Source organism: Bubalus bubalis, chromosome 6 (assembly GCF_019923935.1).
Source record: "Bubalus bubalis isolate 160015118507 breed Murrah chromosome 6, NDDB_SH_1, whole genome shotgun sequence".
In the NCBI taxonomy this organism is placed as follows: Eukaryota; Metazoa; Chordata; class Mammalia; order Artiodactyla; family Bovidae; genus Bubalus; species Bubalus bubalis.
Window position 1 is genome coordinate 485,890 of NC_059162.1, and position 24,276 is coordinate 510,165.

Here is a 24,276-nt window from a genome sequence, read left to right on the forward strand (position 1 = left end):
TCTCAAAGCAATCACTATCCAAACTTTTACGCAAATAACTTCCTTGCTTTCATTATAATTTTACCACTTAAGAATACATCCTCAAAATCTAGGATTGAGTTTTACCTGTTTTTATTAACTTCATATAATGATGATATATTATTATTAGATGTGTTTGCTTGCTAGTCACATATTTTCTTAAGTTAAATGTCTGTTCAAATCTTTTTAACTGAGTTGTCTTTTGAAACAATCAATACAGACACAAATAATCAGTATCAGCAATGAAAGAACTGACAAGTTCTTTCAATGTCTGTACAAGTCTGTACAAGTGCTACAAGTCTGTACAAGTGTAATGTCTGTACAAGTGCTACAGACATTAAAAGAATAAGGAAATATTATTATTAAAAACCTTACAGTAATTAATTTGACAATCTGGTTTACACAAAGTAACTAAACTAGCTAGGTATACAGGAATAATCCAGAATAACCACTTGAAATTTCTTACATTTCAAAACCTTTAAAACTGTCCTTAGATCTGTATTTATCCTAAGTCATTTGAAAAAAGGATAAACATATCAGTTTATCTCAAAACACATCTTTAAGTACCTATGACATGTGCTACCATTAAAGGTTCATCTTAAAGACATGCTCTTTTCTCATAGTCATGCAGTCTTCATTTGGCTTAGTGACTCCTGGAAAAACAAACATGAATAAGAGACAGCACAAGATTTATTAAAGATCATAATGCTCTCATTTATTAGAGAAAAAAAAAAGTTTTGTGATATTTGGGGGAAAAACAGCTTCCTTAACAGTAAAATTCTTTCTCTTTGAAAGGAGTTAGTAAAAAGAAAACAATATTCATTGTATGAAATAGGATCTCAAGGTAGGAAAAACAACACACAATATATTTTTGACATAAAAATTTAGGTATGACATCAGCAGCATTCAGAATTGGCTGAGTATCTATACAATTATAAAAATCGAATTTTTAACCAAGTGTCTTAAAAGCTTATCATATTAGAACAGGCACAATGTTCTGTAGGCATATAAACTCCCCAGGGGCTTTTAAAAATCCGTCGTCTCAACTGCACAATCAGAATGTACAAAGCAGCAAAAGATCATAGTTCAGGTTTTAATTGTTTTTCCTTGTTCAAAGTGGCTAAGTCAAGCAAATATATTGAAAAAGGCAAAGAAAGCACTTTTCATAGCATTAAGACCACAAGATTGCATGTAAACTGTGTTTTTCCTTTAAGACACTAAACAAGTATAATGTTCATCCGTGCTTAAGGTGCACTAACCTCTTCCTGCAGTTTGGAAGTTCAACAGGCAGAAAGCAACATTCTGCCCAGTTTGAGTCTCCATTTGGTCTCAAAGGATGGCTCCCACGGACGGATCCACAATGATATTAAATCTAGGCAGCCATTTATATCAGGGAATTTTTGCCTACACTATGTCTGTTTTTTGGTGCTATTTATTAAATGTAATGACCACTGTAGCAATTACACTCCACTAAAAAAATGTAGTGATATTGTTCTGAATATACACATCAGTAGTAGTAGTTACTATGATGCTGTGGATCGTTTATTACAATGCTATGGATTGACCTTCACTTCAAATAGCCGTGCTCCTTCTGCCTAGTGAACATACTCTTCCCTGCTTTCAGTTCATTCCATCTATAGAAAACGCTGTGTATATTTTCAAGCTCATCATCAGTTTATCAGCTCCAGCTAAAAAAGAACATAATGTTATTCTGTCAGTTTACATCAACAAAGGCACTGATGGTCCCTGGGCTCTGCTCACAAGCTCTGCAGCGAGATCTCTGCTTTGTGAAGTGCTTTGTGAAGCCAAGGGGCAGAAATTTGAGCCAAAAACAGCAAAGCGTAAGCATACCAGGGCCTTAGGAGTGTTATCAAGGCATTCAGGGTAGAACTAGATAACTGGAAAGACTAAATGCCCTACCCCAAGTAAACTGGGCACCTACACCGCAGGGCACTCTCCTCTTCACTTGACCAAAACACCCTCAAGGTCTCAGAATTTCATAAAATTATAAATGAGAACGTACGTTAAAGTCACATGATTTAACTTTCCAACTTTTTAAATAAAAATTGGTAAAAAAAAAAAAAATGTAGACTTTTAAATGTAAATTCTTTTGTTAATCTTTTCAAGAGCTACACATCAGGTGTAGAGTCTTTTTCCACTTTTTTAAAAATGCTAACTGCAAAGAAACTACTTCATATCTAAAAACTTAAGTCTTGGATTTTAAAATCAAAAGAATGATACCTACTATCTAGCAAAATGGCTTTATAAACCTTAAACACTGATTTTGTTGTTTTTATTTGCTTAAAATGAAGTTTAAGGATGGGTTGTGAACTCTGAAGTATCTGTAATTCTGTAGCCGACTCTAATCAGAAGTTATCTGAGGAAAGAGATGAGAAGACAAGCCTTGTATAGGCAACCCCACACAAAAAGAATACCGAAGTCACAGGGCTGCAGTTTTATTTTCTAATTCATTCCACCAAGTCTCATCACATGTGTCGTAACACGTGTCATGCTCATGGAGATACCAAAAGCAAAAGCAGCCAAACCAGTGCCCCCACACCATTTTTTTTTAAGGTATGACCCTCTTCTTAATTATCTTTCCTAATGGAAGTATCCAAAAGTAATTTTAGATGCATTTCATGATTATATTTCTTGCTTCTCAGCATATACTGATTAGGGTAGCACTCAGGTGGATAATCCACAATCACCACACAGGAGTGATGCACAAAAGCTCCAAGCACTGATAATGAGGCCAATGAGAATGCTCAGCCAGATAGAGTGTTTTGCTCCTTCCCAGAGACAAGACAGTCTGTGGAAGAGAAAGAGGAAACCTTGGGCCAGGTCTCAGCAGCCCATAGCCATGGGCACAGCCACGCAGAGAAGTTGGAGAGCCAGAGGCCACCCTGAACACATCAGGCAAAAGCAAAGAACTCTGAGACGGGAGATGGGAGGCAATGAGTTAGTAAATACACTAGCCCAGCACCAGACAAGCAGTTTCTAAGGGGCGGGGAAACCTAAGAAGAAGCCAGGCCTCCAGGACTGGAGAGCAGTGCTGCTCCCAGCACAGCGGTCACAGGCCAACAGCCAAGGAAGAGCGTTCAGGCCAGCCTCCCAGCCAGCTGCTGGAAGCACCGCCTTGAACAAACACATTTCTTGTCTACAAAAGAGCCACCTCAATGGCTCCCTTCATTCCAAAATGCAAAAATCTAACCCAGCAATGAACAGGTAGGTAGAAGGCAGAGGAGCAGGGAAACAGACCCCGAACAGCCATGGGATCTAAAACCCCAACTCTCCACTCCTTGTCTCATCCATGGGGTTGCCTTTTAACCAGCACTGTTGCTTGGTAACAGATTTCAGTACATTCGAAAAGGGCACCTACAATCCAGCAGACAAAAACAGGTAGGGAAGCAACCAAAAGGTAAGGCAGCAGAAAGAAAAATGTAGGAGTCTGGGAAGATCCTGGAAGGCAAGATCACCCACGAGCTGCTAAGGTGTTGGAATGGACCTGTCTGAGCAAACTGGCCACAGGACTCAAGAGTAGACAAAGTAGGAGCTTTTATCTAAGAACTGGCGTCCTCTGCCGGTGAGATCTGGTACAGACCCTTTACCCTTTCCGAGGCTGTTTCTTGTCTAATAATAGAGACAAGACTGCTAGTCTATGGTAACTCACTCTAGTATCCTTTTTTTTTTTTTTTTAAATTTTATTTTATTTTTAAACTTTACATAATTGTATTAGTTTTGCCAAATATCAAAATGAATCCGCCACAGGTATATATGTGTTCCCCATCCTGAACCCTCCTCCCTCTTCCCTCCCCATTCCATCCCTCTGGGTCGTCCAGTGCACCAGCCCCAAGCATCCAGTATCGTGCATCGAACCTGGACTGGCAACTCATTTCATACATGATATTTTACATGTTTCAATGCCATTCTCCCAAATCTTCCCACCTTCTCCCTCTCTCACAGAGTCCATAAGACTGTTCTATACATCAGTGTCTCTTTTGCTGTCTCGTACACAGGGTTACTGTTACCATCTTTCTAAATTCCATATATATGCGTTAGTATACTGTATTGGTGTTTTTCTTTCTGGCTTACTTCACTCTGTATAATAGGCTCCAGTTTCATCCACCTCATTAGAACTGATTCAAATGTATTCTTTTAATGGCTGAGTAATACTCCATTGTGTATATGTACAATAGCTTTCTTATCCATTCATCTGCTGATGAACATCTAGGTTGCTTCCATGTCCTGGCCATTATAAACTCACTCTAGTATCCTTGCCTAGAATATCCTATGGACAGAGAAGCCTGGTGAGCTACAGTATGTAAGGTCGCTAAGAGCCAGACACAACCCAGTAACTAGCATACACTGCTAGTCTAGCAAAGTTATTGTGAATATTCAGTGAGATGTTGCATGGTGATGTCTATAGTGCCAGACACATAGCACAAAATAAATTTTTTTAGATAAATTAATGACCAGAGACATTCACCCTGTCACCTTCAATGGTCATCCATTATTGTCAGGCTTAAATAATAATACCCACCTTTTACTGAGATATTTACCTATGCTGGGCCCCCTGCTAAGCACTTGACATATTTCTCATTGACATCCTGCAATGATCCAGCAGCAATTATCCCCATTATTTTTAAACAGATGAGCAACATGAGGACCAGAGGTTAAGGAGCTTGTTCAACCTGACACTAGCATGTGATTGAGCCACAACTCACCCGGACCTGTTTAACTTCATAGCCCACGTTAACCACCACTACATCACACAGGCCAGGTGACCCCTTAACCTCATGTCTCACAAAGTCCAAGTCCAGCCTCTGAAACAGGTACAGAGGGGTCAGCCACAGAAATCCTGTGGCTGTTTGTGGCCTCCAGGCTAGTTGAAGCTCACAGTGAGACCAGGTTAGTTTCACATTAGCTTTAAAGAGAAGAAACAATGAAGACTCCTGACTTCCTTCTGGCCCCATTCAGGGCCCTTTTGAGACCTGAGCAGTCTCTTGGAAGCACCTGGCATGTGATGGTAACCAGATGATAGTATATACTTTCCACTTCTAGCTGAATGAATATTAGGGGTCTCAGGAGAAGACAGGATGCCCTCAACAGCCTAGAAAGGACCCAGTAACATAGGTTCCTCACTCTGGCACCATCAGGCCTGTTCATACCTTCCCCAGATCAGAAGAAAAGCCTTGCCAGTCTGAGGTCTCAGCTACAGCAGAAGAAAGAATTCAGCAATTAGCAGGCAAGGAGACAAGAGGTGGAACACTGCGTTTGGTTTGGAGGCTCCCAGAGCAAGAGCCTGAGTGGACAGGCCAGACCTGGAAGAAGAAAAGAAAGGCAAACACAAATAGACTGGCTTTGAAGGAGACTTTGGAGGCCCTGCAATGCCAAGAGCTCTGATGATCAATACAGGACATTCTGATGGTCATGCAGTAAGGAAGGGCAAACGGGCACATAAGAACTGATGAAGAGGCCACAGATCCAGGAGAAAGCTTCCCACAGGGAGACTAAGCAAGAGAAGATACAGTGATATAGAGGACTGGGCCAGAAAAGGAAGAAGCTTGCTGATGAAAACGGGGAAAATAGTTACAGGAGATATCACCAGAGCCACATCCAGAAATGTGGGTTACAAAGGGGACTGAAGCGGGGGCACCCAGGCTCAGGACTCAGTTCTGCCATCAACTCTGATTTTGGGTTAGGGTTAGTAACTTCTCTGAGCCTTGATTTTTTTGGCCTGCCAAGTGGGTTAACAATCTCTGCTTCATCACAAGGCTCTTACCAGTACTAGACAAAATCAGGGACACGAAAGCAGTCTGTCTGTGATCAGGCTTCAGGCTGTGATGTGGCCACTTTGCAGCCCCCGGTGTCTTCTCCCACTGTTTCCAGCACAGGCTCCAGTGCAAAACACTGGGACTGTTTAAAGGTCACTGGGTAGGCGTGCCTGATTTCTGCTGGCTCCATGATTGGGCTCTGTCTTCCCACCTACTCTCCCCTGGCCCCATTCCAGGGGAGAATGGAAAATAAAATCGGTTTAAAAGCAAACATTTACAAATAATGGTGGTGGGGGCGGAACACAGCAGAGAGCAACACGGTTTTCCACCTCCTACTGGCTCCTGTCCAAAAGGAAACACTAGTATTTACTGCCGCAGCTTTGTTCTCTTTCAATCTTGTTCCAGGAGGTCAAGAATAAAGATACGTTGGGGAGGCAGAAAGAAAGAAATGAAAACCCAAGAAGAAGAGTATGCAATGAGCATTAGAAAATACATTCCCACCCAACACTGTAAAGCAACTAAACTCCAATAAAAGAAAAAAAAAGGAAAGAAAATACATTCACAGGTGTGGAATCAGAAGAGAGCTGTTCAGGTTTAAAAACAACACACATCATCAGAAAGTGCTTTTCTACCTCATTCCACAGCCAGGCTCTTCACAGGCTCACGTTCAAATGTCAGGATGGCAGCTTGTTCCTGGACACCAAAGTAGAAGTACATCCATGTTGTATGGGGCAGGCGTGACACGCTGAGGGACAAATCTACAAAGTCCCATTGATTCCCAAACTCTATCCCTTCCTGTTGCACCTGAGTATCCAATGGGGCCATTGTCATCAACTGGGAATCACTGGCTCCCAAGGCTTATCTGCTGCTGCTAACAAGGTTTTTACCCATAAAAACTCAGTGGAACACCATCAAAGGTATATGAGGAAGATTCCACTCTGTCAGATATAGAACCCATTTCTTGTATCATGCGGCAGACATTTGGGTTTGGGAACACACAGTTGCCTCCAGAAGCAATCCTCAAAGGTTCAAAATGCAAGCCACATGTTGCTTGCAAGATCAAAGGCACATGTCTGTGAGACAGAGGTTTAGAAGATATTTACAACATGGTCCACCCACATCCATCCACGGTGTTCTCCAGAGCTTTGCAAAACTGGCTGTGTGTTATGCAAGACACACGGTAAAACACTTCTTTACAGCGTCCCTGGGAGAAAAAAACACAAAGAAAAACAGGAGATCATCACCCCAAAGCCTCCTGGAAGTGGTAAAGGCCCTCCTTGAGATTTCCTGGGCACCCAGAGTAGCATGCTGCAGAGCAGAAAGCACCTAGACTATGAGGTCAGACCTACATGGCATCGACTTCAGCTTCAACATCTATTAGGAATGTTATACTGGGCAAGTTACTTGCCTTATTTGAATTTCAAATTCCTCATCTGTAAAAGGACATGTTCCCACCAATCCTACTGACCAGTTCAGGGATTAATGCACTGAACAGAGGAGGTATTTAATAAACAACAGCTATCTTGACAATTAGAGGAAAAAATAGGAAGAAAGCAGAAACTTTCTGAAACCAAAAAATTAGTCAGGACTGTGTACTTTAATATCAACCAGAAGCACAGAATGCACTAAAAACATTAAATAAAATAGGCACTAGGGCCTTTCTTCCTTCTAAGTAGGCAGCAGAAACTTGTTAAGAGACATCGTGCAGTTCCCTAGCACATGGAGCTCTCTATGAGGACTGAGCACTTGTGACCCTGCTGTATGAGCCCTAACTCAGGCACTTACTCCTTGGAATTCAGTGCAGAGCATGCAAGAAAAGAGTGAGGGCTCAGCAAATTACTATGCTCTCCAAGCAGGCATGTCCATCCCACCTCCACATCTAAGACTTCTCACCCAAGCTCTATTCTCTGTGTTCTTGTGCTAAGGACGCTACAGTCACCTGAGATAGGGAGCATGAGAGAATGCATTCACATGAACAGACACTGTATTTTACTATCAGGATAATTCTAGGACTACATTTTTTAAGATACGCTCCACACTGAAGTCCCAGCAGATCCACGAGAAAGTGTTTTATGACCAAAATCCCTCATGGCAGCTCACAATATGCATAACATATTAAAAGACTTGGAAAGTCTATTCACACAGCCTTTAACACAATGAGCTGGTTAACTTCCTGTCTAATCAGTCACTCCCCAGCATCTTCTGGTCACTGTCAGACACAGCCTTGGAAGGCGTTGAAACTTAAGCCTGTTCTTCCTCATTCTCAACTCTCCCACACTTCTCATTTCCTTAACACCGTTAAGGAAAAGCCCCTTTTTAGTTTACAGGTTATAAAAGAATGGACATTAAAGAGTGACATGAGAACAGAGTCAGAGATAGAGATCACTGAAAGTGCTAATTTAAGAAGGTCTTGAGGTCAGAAGCTCAGAGTGAGAAGAGGTGAAATTATTCTTAGTTATCATGAGTCCTTTCAGGCCAAGGTGGGGTCAAGTGAGTTGCCCAAGGTCGTACTGCTTTCATTAGGAAACTGCAGTCCTCCAGAGTTCTGGCCCTGCTTACTTCCCTTTATGAATTCTTTTCTGAAATGTTCCATCAGTGGGATAGGGCAAGAAAACAAGCATGAACCTTCCATGCTTTGCTCAGTGATTATTAAGGTGATAATCACCTTTAAGAAAATATCCACAAAGTTACAGGTTAAAAAAGCGATAAGGAATCCATCTATCTATCTATCTATCTATCACAGCAGAATGTTCCCAGCATCAGGAATTGGTAGACCTGGGTCAATGACCATCATTGGTTGTGTTATAGGTGGGGCTGGGGATGAGCCTCAGCTTACAAATGTATAAAATCATAAAACAGATGTATAACATCTGCCTATTTGTCTCAAGGATTTTTCGTAACCATATAATAGCATGAGCTCTATAAAACCACCCTAAACTAAAAGGACCTGTGCAAACATATCCTCATCCCCAAATAATTGATGTTACAGTCCTAAGGAGAGTCAGTCTTACCTTGCAAATGGTATGTAGGAAAGACTGTACCTACAATGAAAAACAAACAAAAGATCTCGTCAGATGAAGTGAGTGGAAGGTTATAGAGTGAACTGGGCTTCTGAGCATCTGCAATGTGTGGAGGGTGCATGAACACACACACACCTATACACACATATACACACACACAAGCACATACACACACACTGTGTCATGTGTATAACAGGGAAGCAAGTATCATGTGTAATCAAAGTTAGAGGGCAAAAGGCCCATGTGGTGGTAAGTGTCACCTCAGCCTCACGGGGTTCATCTTTAACCAAATGAGCCAGCAACATCACCTACAGCATACAGATTCCAGATATCCTAGAAGCCCTATTCTTAAAGAACACTAAATAAGATCCAGATCAGTTGTCCCCTAATATTTTACAAATCCTCAACAGAATGTACCTTCTACCCAACTGGGATAAATTTTCTGGTCTGTGCCTATTAATTGTAAAAGAAGTGAAAAGAGAATAGGTAAAGGTGGGGAAACACACTACCAACTGCTCTATGGATGAAAGTATAAGCAAGCTATGATTCTTTTTTTTTTTTTAACTATGATTCTTTAAGAACCCAAGCCCACAGATTTCTTGGTGGTCTCAGTTAACTCATCCCCTTCCCCAGGAGGGAACCACACAGGGAGGAAGGTGGTCACACCCTAAAAGACCAGACCTGGGTGTCAGGCAGGCCGGAAGTCAATCAGCCCTAAGAAGGCATATATAGTTGGAACACATCAGCATTGTAACAGGGCCATTTGCTTCTGCCCATATGAATGCCAAACCTTTAAACACTGGCTTCATATTCAGTCGATAAGCAAAGAAAGGCATGTGCATGTGAGGACTGATTTGTGCCTCAGAAGAAAACCAAAATATAAACATAAGCCATTACACCAGGCCCTTTCAATACATTAACGCGCTGCATGTGCCATATGAAAATCAGGCCAGCCTTCTCTGAATCTGACACTCACCATGTACAGAAGCTCACTTACTTGGAACAGAGTAAATTCCAAAGGGAATTTTGAAAGTACATTTATTCAAAAGTCCAAAATTACTAAAAGGAAGAATGGATGTTAAGCACGCAGTCTCAAGATCGAATTCTATCCAATAAGACTATACTTGATCCCTGGAAGTTTTAAAACTTTCAGTCCTCCTTTCTTTGCATTAGAGCCAACATTTTTTTCCCAAAGTAGATCTAGTCACATTTTTATGAAACTGTCCTGGCAGATACCATCCTTTGATAAACTGTGGACATATTACGGAAATGTCTCAGGAGCTGTTGTCTCCATATGTGCCTGGGCAGGTGTGAAATGGCCATGAACCTACAGCACCATCCATGGTTTTGAACGTCTCCAATGGTCCTTTCTCTATGCTTGGGCTCCGGGCCACCATTCTCTGTCGTGCTACAGCCCACAGCCACACGGTTTTCCATTTCATCAGTCACTGTTTCTGGACAGTGACACTTTTTGTCCTTCTGTTAAATGATTCATCCAACCATAAATATAACACTCATGATTTTTTTTGCCAGTTTCCCTTTTCTTTAATGTCTATTTGACTCACAAGCCTCTTTTTACCAGCCCCTACAATACTTCATTGTCCTTGTCCTTACCGGACGTGAATGGTTGAATAATGCTAGCAACATCTCAAAATCAATCCTGAGCCCAGCAAGAATACCGCAGTGGGCAAAGAGCCTCCCATGACCACTCAAGACCACTAATGCCACCTATTGGCAGTGCGCTGAGTTGACAGGTTTTGGCTCGACAGTGTACTTGACTTGCATCATTAAGGATTTTTAAATTGAAAAGCTTCTGTTTTCCTAATCCTCCTACCCAAATCATGTGGGATTTTATCTCTGTCAGCTGCATTAGTCAGAGACTGATGTGGGAGGGGACGGCTGAAAAGGTTACTTACCACGTCAGGGCCAGAGACTGCAAAATGCAGAAGATGAGAGCAAGCCCTTTGTTGTGCCACTGGAAGAAAAATGATTCGGTTACAGGAATGTGTATGACAAGAGGCACACACCAAAAAGGTTACGGAAAATTAAAAGAAACACTTACCCAAAAGGCAGAGCACAGGGTAAGTGTAAAACACAACTAGAGAGAGAATGGAAACGTTAATTAATATAGTGACAATGACAACAGGGAGGGGAAAAACTGTAAAGACGTCATTCTTGACAAACTTACAACAGCACGTCAAACTGCAGTAACCAGATCCTGTGATTATCACAGCAACCAAATGCATCCATTATTTCAAAGCATCTAAGCTACCTCAGAACCCATGTTTTGGCAGAAGAGTTCAAATGAAACTGTCAGTAAGGATTCATGTAGATTAAAAAGAGGAGGAGGATCCTCTTCTACTTTCAAATCTTCTCAAAATCTCTGCCCAGCAAACACAAGCACATTTCTGGTCTACCCATCCATCCATCTTTCCATTCAAATGTGCGAAAGTAGGTTTAACACACACTTCTTTATAGTCTCTGGAGTAGAAAGGACAAAGGTTAACATGAGATGGCACTCTCAGAGCCCATGAGTCAGTTATCCGTTTGTATCTGTTTACACCTAACACTTTACCCGAGTTCTTTCTAGTCTTCTTTTTTTCTGGCTGCGCCACACAGCTTGTGGGATCTTAGTTCCCTGACCAGGGACTGGACTCAAGCCATGAGAATGAAAGCACAAAGTCCTAACCACTGGACTGCCAGGCACTCCCACGCCTTCCCCTCAGCACTGCATCCTTTCTTAGAAAGTTCTTTCTGCAAGAGACTTCTCCAGCTCATTTACCTCCAGGGCTGGCCAACAACAATTAATCCAGCTGTCAGTCACGCTTGTCCTCTCTACCCTGCTGTATCAGTAATTGCTCAATAAATATGATGGAAATAAACTGGTGTCCAGCATTCTACCCGATGCTCTCAAAGAACACAAAATAGTTGCAATAGGTAACTATCTGAACAAATGAGATGTACACAAAACTAAAAACAGAAGTATATGGATCAAGTTACAATACTGTAATACCAGTAATTATAACAGAAGTCCAGAGAATATGGTCTGGAATGATGGGATGGTCCAAGGGAACGAAATGGCCCAAAGAAGAGAGAGGCATTCCCCAGTAGGGACAGAAAGAGAGGACAAGACTTAAGGCACTGTGGTGACCAGCAGGGAACAGGGGTGCTGAGCCAGAGGGAGACCAGACCCACTGCAGGAAAACTGACAAAAACAAACAAGATTCCAAAGTCAGATAATGACAAGGAGAAAAAGAGACCATGTTAGACTGGATACCCACTCTAGAGAATGAACCCTGTATTCCTGAGTAATGCCCTCCAAGCTCTGCTTGTATGTGGCATCACCCGTTACCCGAAGGATGTCACAGCTCTCTTATTACCACATGCCTGCATGCATGCTATGTCGCTTCAGTCAAGTCTGACTCTTTGTGACTCTATGGGCTGTAGCCTGCCAGGCTCCTCTGCCCATGGGATTCCCCAGGTAAGAATACTGGAGTGGGTTGCCATGCCCTCCTCCAGGGGATCTTCCCAACCCAGGGATCGAACTCACGTCTCATGTCTCCTGCGTTGGCAGGCAGGTTCTTTACTCCAAGCGCCACCTGGGAAGCCCTTTACCACATGAGTTTGGCTAAATTGACAAGCAACACCTTCTGGGAGGTCTTTATAGAACTGGCAATACCTTAATACCAACTAAAACACAAGTCAAAGGGAAGAGAAAAATTATTAGATAAAGAATGCTCCTGGGACTTCCCTGGTAGTCCTGTGGTTAAGACTCCTCACCCCCAACGCAAGGGGCCCAGGTTCGATCCCTGATGTGGGAACTAGATCCTGCATGCCACAACTAAGACCCAGCACAGCCAAATAAATAAATAAAAATAAATTTTAAAAAAGGGATACCCCCTTCTGCCACAGGGGGTGCAGACATTGGGTTGTAAGTGAAGATGAAAGAGAAAAGGTTAGAAGTCCACAGATTTAAGAGGAAAAAAACTCCAAACAGCAGAAACAAAAACTCTATACAGAGTGAAGCCAGAAAGAAAAATACCAATACAGTATACTAACATATATATATGGAATTTAGAAAGATGGTAACAATAACCTTGTATACGAGACAGCAAAAGAGACACTGATGTATAGAACAGTCTTTTGGACTCTGTGGGAGAGGGAAAGGGTGCGATGATTTGGGAGAATGGCATTGAAACATGTATAATATCATATATGAAACGAGCTGCCAGTCCAGGTTTGATGCATGATACTGGATGCTTGGGGCTGGTGCAATCGGACGACCCAGAGGGATGGTACGGGGAGGGAAGAGGGAGGAGGGTTCAGGATGGGGAACACGTGTATACCTGTGGCAGATTTATGTTGATATATGGCAAAACCAATACAATATTGTAAAGTTAAAAAATAAAATAAAATAAAAAAATTTTAAAAATAATAATTAACAGGTAACTTCTGTTACCTGACAGGCAGACCTTACCAGCACCAAGACAGTTGCAATCAAACGCGTAGGCTCAAACATTCGCTTCAGCTGTGTCATTGGTCCCATGAGGAAGACAGTGCTAAGAAGCAAACACAGACAAGCCGTTCAGACCAGAACAAAACCACACTGGGGACACCAAGGTGCCTCCTCATCGCCCACTGCAGCTCACCTGTGGCAATGCGAGCGGGAACAGTGGCCACACTCGGAAAGCTCTGGGCCAGGTGCTGTGCTCAGGGCCTTTGTGCCTTATTCTTACTCAATCCATTAACAGTTTATGAAGTGATCACAGAACAGTTACCATACTTATTTTGCAGGTGAAGAAACTTAAATCCAGAAGTACTTCTTACTTATCCAAGGCCATCCAACTAGAAAATGGTACAGGGAGGCTGCAGATGCATGTAGGCCTGACTCCAGAACTACCCCCAAAACCACTAGGCTAGAGGACCCCTCTCTCACAGGTGCTACCTTGGCCTGCTTAACAACCTACCCATGGAGACAAAAAGACACAGGAAATTGAAAAAAGAAAAAACATATCTTACAGGCTTAGGTAGTTTATGTTAATAAGTAGAGAATTCCATTTTCTTTCATAATCTCCAGAGAATAATTCTAATGATGATAGTAGCAGCATCCGTGACGTGTGGACTATTTGCTAAATGCTAGCCACTTCACTTTCACTTTCCACTTTCCTGCACTGGAGAAGGAAACGGCAACCCACTCCAGTGTTCTTGCCTGGAGAATCCCAGGGACGGGGGAGCCTGGTAGGCTGCAGTCCATGGGGTCGCACAGAGTCGGACATGACTGAAGCGATTTAGCAGCAGCAGCAGCAGATATCACGTACATGATTCCATTTCATCCTCTCAACTACTCTGGCAGTTAGGTATTATTACTCTTATTTTGGAATTGAGAAAATGAAGTTCAGAAAGGTTAATTTACTTATCCAAGATCACACAGCTAGGCATTTAAACAAGCTGGCATTCCAGCCCACATCTATTGGATTACCAAGCTCCAAAGGACAGGTTCAGCATGTCTTCTGCAGGGATGAAATTTGAGAGGTGGCTGATGCTGCTGCTGCTGCTAAGTCGCCTCAGTCATGTCTGACTCTGTGTGACCCCATAGACGGAAGCCCACCAGGCTCCTCCGTCCATGGGATTTTCCAGGCAAGAGTACTGGAGTGGGTTGCCATTGCCTTCTCCGGAGGTGGCTAATAAGAAAGAGTAAATACAAATGAATCAGACATGCCTAACACAGCAAGAGCCAGGGCCAGCTGTAAGTCATGCTTCCCGACTCCTCTGACAGAAATGCCACAAGAAGCATCGCTCCAGGAGTAGCTGGTTATAGTCAGTGTTTAACACAAGCCAACCAGCAGATGACATGAGCTACTAAGTGTTCTATTAAAAAAAAAAAAAAAGCTAAATAACTCTACCTCTCTTTGAAGTGCCATTAAGTTTCCACTTGAATTCAAGGCTGCCAGGTCAAGTGTTTGAGCTGAGTGCACTCTTAAGCCTACACTGAACAAGAAGCAAGAGCCAAAGGTAGCTTTCAAAATTAAATGCAGCATGTATACAAAAATATAAAAGATTACAGGTAAAGTCACAAACTCCTAGACACACGCCGAAATAATTCACTCCCTTTATTATCTCCCCAAGCAATGCCATGAAGGGTCAGTTCCATTAGGATTTGTTAAATAGGTCCTTTGAACTAACACACCTATATATTTCTGCTCAATCTAGACTCTACATTATAACCTATGCTGCCTACCCAAAGCAAAACTCCCCAAAAGTTAGTCTTTGAGAGAGCTTTAGAGCCAGATTAGACATCTCCAAGGTCCAGCATTATACTATCATAAGAATTAATAAACGAAGCTTCAGGAAGGTGTCCAGTGCATTATACTTAATCATTTGGTTAGCATTTCCAGCCAGAAAAAGACCTACATTGGGGGACATGTGGAGACAAGTAAGACAGAAGTGCAGCCCTTGTCAAGTGGTTTACACGCCTGCAACAAGTCAGTGTAATAAAACGCTATCTGTGTTGTCACATAAATATATATGGGATAGACAGAGCCCGTTTTAAAGGAGGAGGTCAGTGATTCCGAAGGGGAAAATGGAACTAAGAGAAGTTTCATAGAAGAGGTGACTTTTGAGTCAGGTACTGACAAATAAGCAAGTACCCGTCAAATATGGGGTGCACATGGGCCAGGACCCCAGGCAGAGAATAGTCCCAGCAAAGAACAAAAACGTTTGGGGGAAATGCAAGTTGAGCCTGGTTGAGGAGGAAGGCTGGAAGGGTCTGCCCCACATGCATGCTGAGGGGTTTGGACTTCACCTGTTTAGAGGGAATGGGGGGGCCACTAAGGGGGTAAGTTGGGCTACAAAAGGAGCGACTCCACAGTTCTGTGGAAAATGGCCTGGCGAGGGGTCCATAAAAGAGGCAGGGAAGCCCAACAGGAAACTCACACAGTATTCAGAGAAGCAGTGATAGATGCCAGAGCTCTGAGCAGCTCAAATAGCACCTTCTCCACAGAAGGTCCTCTTGGCTCCCCAAGTCGGGTCAGATCAGCTCAGCCCACCTGCCCCTCTCCCAGGCATCACTCTCTCCATATCCTGTATGTCTGTCTGCCTGGCCAACCAGTAAGGATCCAAACCCTGTTTGTCTGTGAATCCGCTGAGTGCAGCACAAGGTGGGAGCATGTAAGTCACTCAGCGAGAAGCAGAGCAGTAAGACTAGAGCAATGGAGAAGGTGGTGTTGGAGACGGTGGAGTTGCAAATCGTGAAGAAGTCATTCAACTGCTCTGCACCATGTAAAATTACAGTGGTAATTTTTACAAGTGGTTCTTGCCTCCTCCCAGGGGTACTTCAAAGATGAACTAAGATATAAATACATGCTGAAGTTAAAAATACATATGTATATATAGAAGTGGTAGGATATAAAAGTGATGTGTTTTAATGACTTCTTTACTCTCCAAATCCTTATAATTACTGAAGCATCCTCCTTCACCTCCCTCTAAACACAATCTACAACCATTTCCCCATCTAATAATTGGCTAAGGTTAGATTTAAAAAAAAACAAAACTGTTACCTCCCAAGAGATGCGATGTTACCAAAGGTATAAAACACTGCGAAGAGATATAGTCCCTTCCTGGGCACCCAGAGCAAAAGAGTTCCCTGTAAGACAAGGCACAGGACATTTGCACATGAGGAACCCCTTCTACCACAGCCACAGAACCAGGAGTTCACAGAGGAACCTGTTCCCTCCCCGCACCCCTCAGCTCCCTCTCCACCCCTGTTACCTACCTCCCCCTCCTCTTATCTATGCATTTCAGTGAAAAACAAAAGAGAAAAGGGGGTTGATGAAAGTAAAAAGAGGAGAGAAGAAAGGCAGCAGGAAAGACTGGAGGAGGGCAGAGAGGTCTTACCAGAAGTGAGCAGAGAATTCCTGCAGCAAAACAGGCAATGAAGCCTTTTATTCTGGTGCCCGAGCTTAATGAAGTTGCCTCAACAACCTAAAATAGTTAAAAAATAAAATAAAAAAACTAATTACATACATGTGTATGCATATTTAATCACCAAAACAAAGGATACACATAATTAAATTTAGAATTTGTACTGAGGAAGGCAGGAACACGGACTCCTAACTGGTCATGTCTACAACAGCCCTCACGAGTCACTGAATCCAGCTCCTTATCCGTCCCATGAATCTCATCTCCTGTAGCTAATTAGAGGCTACCAACTTCTGGCTGAATATCTGCGAAGGTGAAAACTCTCTGCTTTAAGCACAATGCACTTCACAAACAGAAAGGCAAGACTGCAGAAGATCCTAGAATAGCCTGAGCCCTTACGGCAGCCCAAGCAAGATGAGGACACCTGGAAAGGCATGAGCTCTGCTTGTAGAGGCCCAGGAAAAGGGGAAGAGACAGGGGTGGCACTCAGGCAGTGGGGTCCCTGGGGCACCATCTCCTAATTCAGTCAAGTTTTGTCATGCACTGTTTTTGCTGGCCCTTCCAGGACCCAGGAGGAGTCTGACTCTCACCCTAATCAGGATTCTTATCCAAGTCTATTCACTCTTGGTAGAAACTGTTCTTCAGGGTGTTGGCATCAGCCAAGCCACCCTCATGTGAGATGGATCCTAGTTAATTAATGACTGTCCTACTCATCCCTCTCTGCCACCACGATTGATCCTTCCCAAGAGCAAAGTTCAGAAGGGGCCAAGATTTCCAGAAAAACTCTGCTAAAACAAGGGAGCCTATGAGTAGCTCTTGAGGCTATTTTTCCCCATGTCAAAGATGACAGTCAGGTGTCTGCACCAGAGACATGAGGCCTGTTCACCTTATGCACTGGCCACAGCTGTTCCAAGTTGCACAAGTAGCTGCCAGGGAGACCAAAGGCCTTTCCTCCAGCCCAGCTGAGGCAGCCAGGCCCCACGTATATTCATTCACCCAGGCTTCACCTCAAGTGGACAGCACAGTCTCCACCAGGCCATGTGGTAAGAGCTTACAGACTCCACATCTCATTACCTAATGGAAGAAGGTAGTGTGGTAGAGGCTGCGAAAGTCAGTAGATGGGCACCGCCTTGACTGCTCCCAGCTTAGGAGCCTGTTCTCAACCCTGTCTCCAAACTCCCTGTCAAACCAGAAGCCAGAAGAACAGGACCAGAGGCTCCCCCAGGCATGGCAAGCTTTGCTACAGCATGGCTTTCTCTCCACCCACAAGAAAAGTATTTAGGGCAGCTTATCAAAAGGGGCTCTCCTGTCCCATCTATTCACACATATTGAAAGTGGGCTCATGACATTGCAAACCCCCTCACACACACACACGTACACAAACACACAAAGAGCCCCTGCAGACACACATGGCCACAGAATGCACGAACGGCACAATCAGAGATGGTGACGTGCAAGGGGAGCAGGAGTCAGGAGCTGACAGCGGAGCCACCTGATTCCACACTCTCCCCTGAAATGAGCCTTGTGATGCTCTGTTACCAGGCTTTACTGGCATCCCAGAGAATCAGGTTAGACCCTTTTTCAACCTCCTACCAAGGACAGAGGAAAAAAATCAAAAGCTACCACTCTTGCTACTCATGCAAGCACCAAAGAAGGTGCTTGTCAAGGTGGAAAAAGGAACAGAGCTCCGTGAGAAAAAAAAAAAGTGTGGTAGCGAGATTGGATAGGATTGCTTGGCATCTAGAGACATTTTAAGAGTCATCTGTTTTTTAAAGAAGATAAGCCACAATAGTTTCAAAAGGATGATGAGATGCCAGCTCTTGTAAAAATTAAAATCATTTGTTATAGGAAGCAGTTCTGGTTTCTGCCTTCAGAAAGGAAAGTAACGCGTTGGTTCTACACGTCTCTCAAGCTGACTACCATCCAGATGTCACCCTATTTGGCAAAATGGGGGAGTGGCCATAATTTTTCATCCATGTAATGGCAGGTTCTTTCACACCCGTGCTTGGTCACAGGCCAGAGGAAGCTGTTGCTGTTGTTCCACTTCCAACTAGACCCAGTGAAAACGAAACACTTCTTTTTGTCTGTTTGTGAAGGTCAACCGTGTGGATGCAAAATAACTCCCTAAATTCATGGTTTCTAGAAACTGCTGGTGCACTTTTTGGAAATTAGAGTAGTTGGAATAGCACCTGGATAGAAGCTGTAGGCAAACAGCTCCCAGGCTGTCTGGTAGTTATGCACAAAGGTCCCTTTGACTCTAGGATGTGGAGAGAAGAGGGGCTCTTGCCAAAATAAGAAAAACTGATAATCATTCAGGAAAACAGGACTGGTAACTAGAAGAAGGTGAGAAAGGAACACTGCTTCATTCCTGTGCTTTCAAACCAGGTACCATTCAGACCTTCCTCGTCCCTACAATCCTGTAGAGAAAACACAAAGCCTCTATTTTCAGAAAGCCCACAGAAAATAAAGGTTGAAGTTGGATTTATGAAGACCAGGTTATCCGTTAGAAAACTCATCAAGAAGCCATCTGTGACTAGACATTACCAGGCAAGTTTTATAATTCTGCAGTTTCATGTATAGGAGAAACAGAACTAATCATACTTCTATTGTTTGCATTAAAAGAATGACTTTTTTTTTAAGCACTCATTTCTGGTGACATCTGACAGCTTTTATAATTGAATGTAAACTCTTGAAAAACCTGTATGCAGGTCAGGAAGCAACAGTTAGAACTGGACATGGAACAACAGACTAGTTCCAAACAGGAAAAGGAGTACAGTATATTGTCACCCTGCTTATTTTACTTATATTCAGAGTACATCATGAGAAACGCTGGGCTAGAGGAAGCACAAGCTGGAATCAAGTTTGCCGGAAGAAATATCAATAACCTCAATATGCAGATGACACCACTCTTACTGCAGAAAATGAAGAACCAAAGAGCCTCTTGATGAAAGTGAATGAGGAGAGTGAAAAAGTTGGCTTAAAGCTCAACATTCAGAAAACGAAGATCATGGCATCTGGTCCCATCACTGTATGGCAAATAGATGGAGAAACAGTGGAAACAGTGGCTGACTTTATTCTTCTGGGCTCCAAAATCACTGCAGATGGTGACTGCAGCCATGAAATTAAAAGACGCTTACTCCTTGGAAGGAAAGTTATGACCAACCTAGAGAGCTTATTAAAAAGCAGAGACATTACTTTGCCAACAAAGGTCCATCTAGTCAAGACTACAGTTTTTCCAGTGGTCATGTATGGATGTGAGAGTAGGACTATAAAGAAAGCTGAGCATCGAAGAATTGCTGCTTTTGAACTGTGGTGTTGGAGAAGACTCTTGAGAGTCCCTTGGACTGCAAGGAGATCCAACCAGTCCATCCTAAAGAGATCAGTCCCGAGTGTTCATTGGAAGCACTGATGCTGAAGCTGAAACTCCAATACTTTGGCCACCTGATGCGAAGAGCTGACTCATTGGAAAAGACCCTGATACTGGGAAAGACTGAGGGCAGGAAGAGAAGGGGACAACAGAGGATGAGATGGTTGGATGGCATCACCAACTCAATGCACATGGGTTTGGGTGGACTCCGTGAGTTGGTGATGGACAGGGAGGCCTGGCGTGCTGTGGTTTATGGGGTCACAAAGAGTTGGACACGACTGAGCGACTGAAGTGAACTAAAAGAGACTTTAAGGTCACCAAGTCTAACTTCACACACACTAACACAGAAATTTCACCAGCATTCTTAAGCCTTAAAAGCATAGGAAATGTGAGACAAGTCAGAACCAACATTTTCAAGGTGGCCTGGACCTAATAAGTAAAAACTAAGCCAAAAGCAACCCTGAGAGTGATTCAGCTAGATGCAAAATGCTTCCTGGGAGTGAGGACTCAGGAAGTGCCACGCAGTGATGTATGTAATCAGGAATCTCACACTCAAGAGACAGGAAACTGACAACAGTGTTTTAGAACAAGAGAGAAGCACCTCGTCTTCCTAAAACAGACTTTACATGCCTGAGCTTACAACTCTTTAAAGCCCTTCATTGTATCCAACATAGGCATTCACTATCTTAGGTAAAAACAAACTCAGCATTTATATTTTCAATCTGTACTACCATCATTCACTCTTGAGGGTCTGTCTACCACTTCATGATAGTTTTCCAAATCAAAATAACTGCATAATTCCCACTGTCCCCCCAAGAATTCTCAGGAAAAGAAAACATCTCCCTTTTGAACCCCAGCTGCTTTAAAACTTTATTGACAGTCTGTGCAGCAAAAACTTAAGATAAGCATGACTGTCAACCATCTAAATTTTCTTAGGCCTAGTCTGAGGTTGGGCTTAAGGGTTCATATTAGAAGCCAGAAATCAAGAACAGGAACTAATGAAATTACTTCTGAGCCTTGACCAATTAGTAAAGGCAATCGATTTAAAAGAAGCCAGAGGCTGCTATGAACTGTCCAAAAAATGTTAAACCCCAATTCCTATAACACTCAACATCTATAGTGTTACTTCTTCAAGGTGAAGAGTCAGACAGCAAATTTTAGGGTTCTGAGATTGAAGGAGGGGTGGAGGTATCAGGGTCACTCAACATAAAATCAGCAACTGCAAAGCCAATTGAAAGCAGCATGCTGAGATAATCACTAAAGACACTGATGAAAATCTGAGGAAAAACTTAGGTACAGAGTTGAAAGAAGCTATATTATCTTGTGCAACGGCTTCTTTTTATAATTGAGGAAACCAAGGCCCATGAAATACAAAAAAGAATAAAGAGAAATGTCATTTTGTCATCAACAAAGGAAAAAAAAATAACAAAAGCTCAAAGCATTTGAAATAGGCAATAAACATACTGTGTAGCTCTAGAACATAGTGGGTAATACTGCCCACGTTTCAGCTCAACCAAACCTTTCTAATCAAGTAAACACACAAGCAGACGGCCTCAAGAGGTTTTGGGCGTCGGTGAAGTCTAAGACGCCTACGTGCCGGCAGAGAAACAAGATATGGTCCCAAAGCTCCAGGAATTCACGGTTTTCCTGGAGACAATTTGCAGCAGCAGTGTACGCAAACGTCGGGTGGGCATGTCACACCCCACAACTTAAACCGAGCAAGAACGCAGCCGGGGGTACCAGGGCGCGGCCACAAGCCCCGTCGCGCAGTGGGCATCGAGCAGGGACCCTCACCAGGGCCTAGCCCAGGCAATCTATACGAGGACTCCCTCCGCCGGGTTCTCAGAGGCCTCAGCCTAGCTCGGCGCTAAAGCCTCTTCCCTGGCCGGCAGGAACGGGGCCTCCGACGGCCACCCTTCCTTTCGCAGATGTTTCTCGGTTTTGCTCCAGCGTGGCCCTTCCTCCCTTTGTGAGGGGATGGGGCGCGGAAGGTTGACAGGGTGAAGGACAAAAAAAAGTAAACAGGTGCCAACCGCCCTATGCAGAGTGCCTGGGCCCTAGCACTTGGGGTGGAAAGTGAGGGGAAAGCGAAGGTCTTGAGCCTGCGGGGGAGGAGAAAGGGGCAGAGGCAGAGTTGCTTTCCAAGAAACCCTAGAAGTCCAGCATGCTTTTCTCACCAGCCAGCAACAAGAGCCGACGGAGCTGGGGGGCGGGCTTGGTGCTCTCCGAGGCCCCCGACGGACCTACCACCGCTGCAGGGGAGCGGCAGCCGCGGGGCGGAGGTGAGTGCGACCAGGAGGGTGGGACGCCAAGGTGCACTCACCTCAGACAGGCCGCCCCGATCCTCAGAGTCCTGCCCGCTCAGCACCTTCTTCAGCTTGTCCATGGCGGGACGGGTCCACTCGGCTGCCCCTCCAGCCGCCTGTTGCGCTGGCTAAGTCGCAGGTTCTTCCGGGTGCTGCCCCAGCCGTCGCCAACCACAGCGCGCCCCGCCCAGGTACTTGCCCACCTGGCTCCGACCCACGCAGGCGCCCAGCGAGGCCACCGCCCACAGCCCGCCTACGCCCCGCCCTCTTTCTCCGGCTGATTTTGATCTGGGAAGGAGGGGTGGGCAGGAAGAGCTGGGTTTAAGGTCTGCCGAGCTAGGAGAAGTCGCGGTTGTGCGTCCAGCGCTGCATTACACACTCCAAGCGGCAGCCCTCCCTTCCGGGGTTCAGTGAACAAACGCGGAGTCCCTAGCACATGAAAGGCACTGCAGAAACAAGACTGACGCCTGGAACCCACCTTCCTGTGCCTCACACTCCCTCTGGTGTGGGTGCAAACTTATAAACAAATGCTGTGAGGAATCTGCATTCTTGCCCTAGTTACAGTGTAAACAACTGTTTAAAAATCACTTGAGGCCAACTGGAGTAAATTTAATAAGCTTTATGGAAAAATTAACAAACAAAAACACTACTGTAATTCCAACTGGAAATGCATCCAGAAGACTGATTTTGGCAGAAAGGAGTAGAACTTGCTTGAGGGAGTGCAATCTATATTAGATTGTTTTGTGTTTTTTGGTGTTGACTAAAAAATTAGTCACAACCTGAAAGTAGAGAGTTATTTTATTTCGTGGGAATGTTAACGACTCTGAGCCTGGAAGACTGAGCCTGGAAAATAGTGTCTCAGTAACCCTGAGAAAACTGTTCTGAGGAGGCAGGAAAGGGAGTCAGGCTTATATACACGTTTGTAACAAAGCGGGCAGGCAGTCTGAACATCAAAGGTATTGTTAAGTAGTAAGGAAAGCCAGATGTCAAGCTAAGAAATTTAGTGTTCTTCTATGTATGGGAAGATGCAAGCCTCGGGGCTCACTGAACTCATTCCATTTACATGTACCTCCAGTACTTTAGCCACCTCATGCGAAGAGTTGACTCATTGGAAAAGACTCTGATGCTGGGAGGGATTGGGGGCAAGAGGAGAAGGGGACGACAGAGGATGAGATGGCTGGATGGCATCACTGACTCGATGGACGTCAGTCTGAGTGAACTCCGGGAGTTGGTGATGGACAGGGAGGCCTGGCATGCTGCGATTCATGGGGTCGCAAAGAGTCAGACACGACTGAGCGACTGATCTCTCTCTCTCTCTCTCTCTCTCTCTCTCTCTCTCTCTCAGCTATCTGGGGGGCTTCCCAGGTGGCGCTAGTGGTAAAGAAATCACCTACGGATGCTGGAGACATAAGAGATGCGGTTTGATCCCTGGGTTGGGAAGATCCCCTGGAGGAGGGCATGGCAACCCACTCCAGTATTCTTCCCTGGAGAATCCCATGGACAGAGGAGCCTGGCAGGCTACAGTCCATAGGGTCACAAAGAGTCAGACACGACTAAAGCCACTCAGCCGCCGCTGCCAACTATATGGGGCCAAATCCTGTTTCTAGATTGTTTACCTTCTTAATTTCTTATTCACCGTAAGGGGTGGCAGATGTAACAGATGGCTGCTTCTTGCATTCCCCCACCCCCAGCTCCTCAGCAATCTGTGTGGGGTGGGGGAGAGGGCGTGGGGGGTTGGTGGCATCTGCTGGTTTTCAGGCATTGTGTTCCATTTTGGGAGCCTTCATTCACATTTGGAGGCCTGAAATCACTGATGGCTGTGACATTTCTTGCTCACCATATGGCAGAAAATATTTCATTTCACCTTGGTTTGT

At 44.1% G+C, this 24,276-nt stretch overlaps 2 protein-coding genes across 6 annotated transcripts in view; both read right to left on the bottom strand.

Moving 5' to 3' along the window:
- TBX19 (T-box transcription factor 19) overlaps positions 1-5,929 on the bottom strand; it is a 78,743-nt gene extending 72,814 nt beyond the window's left edge. Inside the window, exon 1 of the mRNA XM_025287407.2 lies at positions 5,801-5,929. The gene's annotated coding sequence lies outside the window, so the exon portion shown is untranslated. The remainder of the gene's footprint in view (positions 1-5,800) is intronic.
- On the bottom strand, positions 712-22,609 carry SFT2D2 (SFT2 domain containing 2). 5 transcript variants are annotated; one of them, XR_006551537.2, is made up of 10 exons: positions 22,420-22,602; positions 16,706-16,792; positions 16,369-16,454; positions 13,290-13,371; positions 10,875-10,910; positions 10,729-10,787; positions 8,804-8,833; positions 6,912-6,996; positions 6,425-6,485; positions 712-1,706 (listed from the first exon to the last, which is right to left on the bottom strand). XR_006551537.2 is itself a non-coding variant. In XM_006051628.4 (9 exons), the coding sequence occupies exons 1-8, from the start codon at positions 22,480-22,482 to the stop codon at positions 6,957-6,959; spliced, it is 483 nt and encodes a 160-aa protein (XP_006051690.1). In that variant the 5' UTR covers positions 22,483-22,602; the 3' UTR covers positions 6,189-6,485; positions 6,912-6,956. The 5 variants fall into 5 exon arrangements, 2 of the variants coding, with proteins under 2 accessions (XP_006051690.1, XP_006051691.1); XR_006551536.2 differs by having other exon boundaries at positions 6,425-6,996; positions 22,420-22,600; XR_006551535.2 differs by having other exon boundaries at positions 5,801-6,996; positions 22,420-22,600.
- Positions 22,610-24,276: the final 1,667 nt, after the last annotated feature.

Excerpts from the sequence above, each read along its gene's own strand:
- SFT2D2 (XM_006051628.4), bottom strand. The coding sequence starts at position 22,482 with ATGGACAAGCTGAAGAAGGTGCTGAGCGGGCAGGACTCTGAGGATCGG. Across the intron at positions 10,911-13,289 it reads TTGCAACTGTCTTGGTGCTG|TTGTGTTTTACACTTACCCT; the intron begins GTAAGGTCTGCC and ends TTCTCTCTCTAG. Across the intron at positions 10,788-10,874 it reads CCCTGTGCTCTGCCTTTTGG|TGGCACAACAAAGGGCTTGC; the intron begins GTAAGTGTTTCT and ends TTTTTCTTCCAG.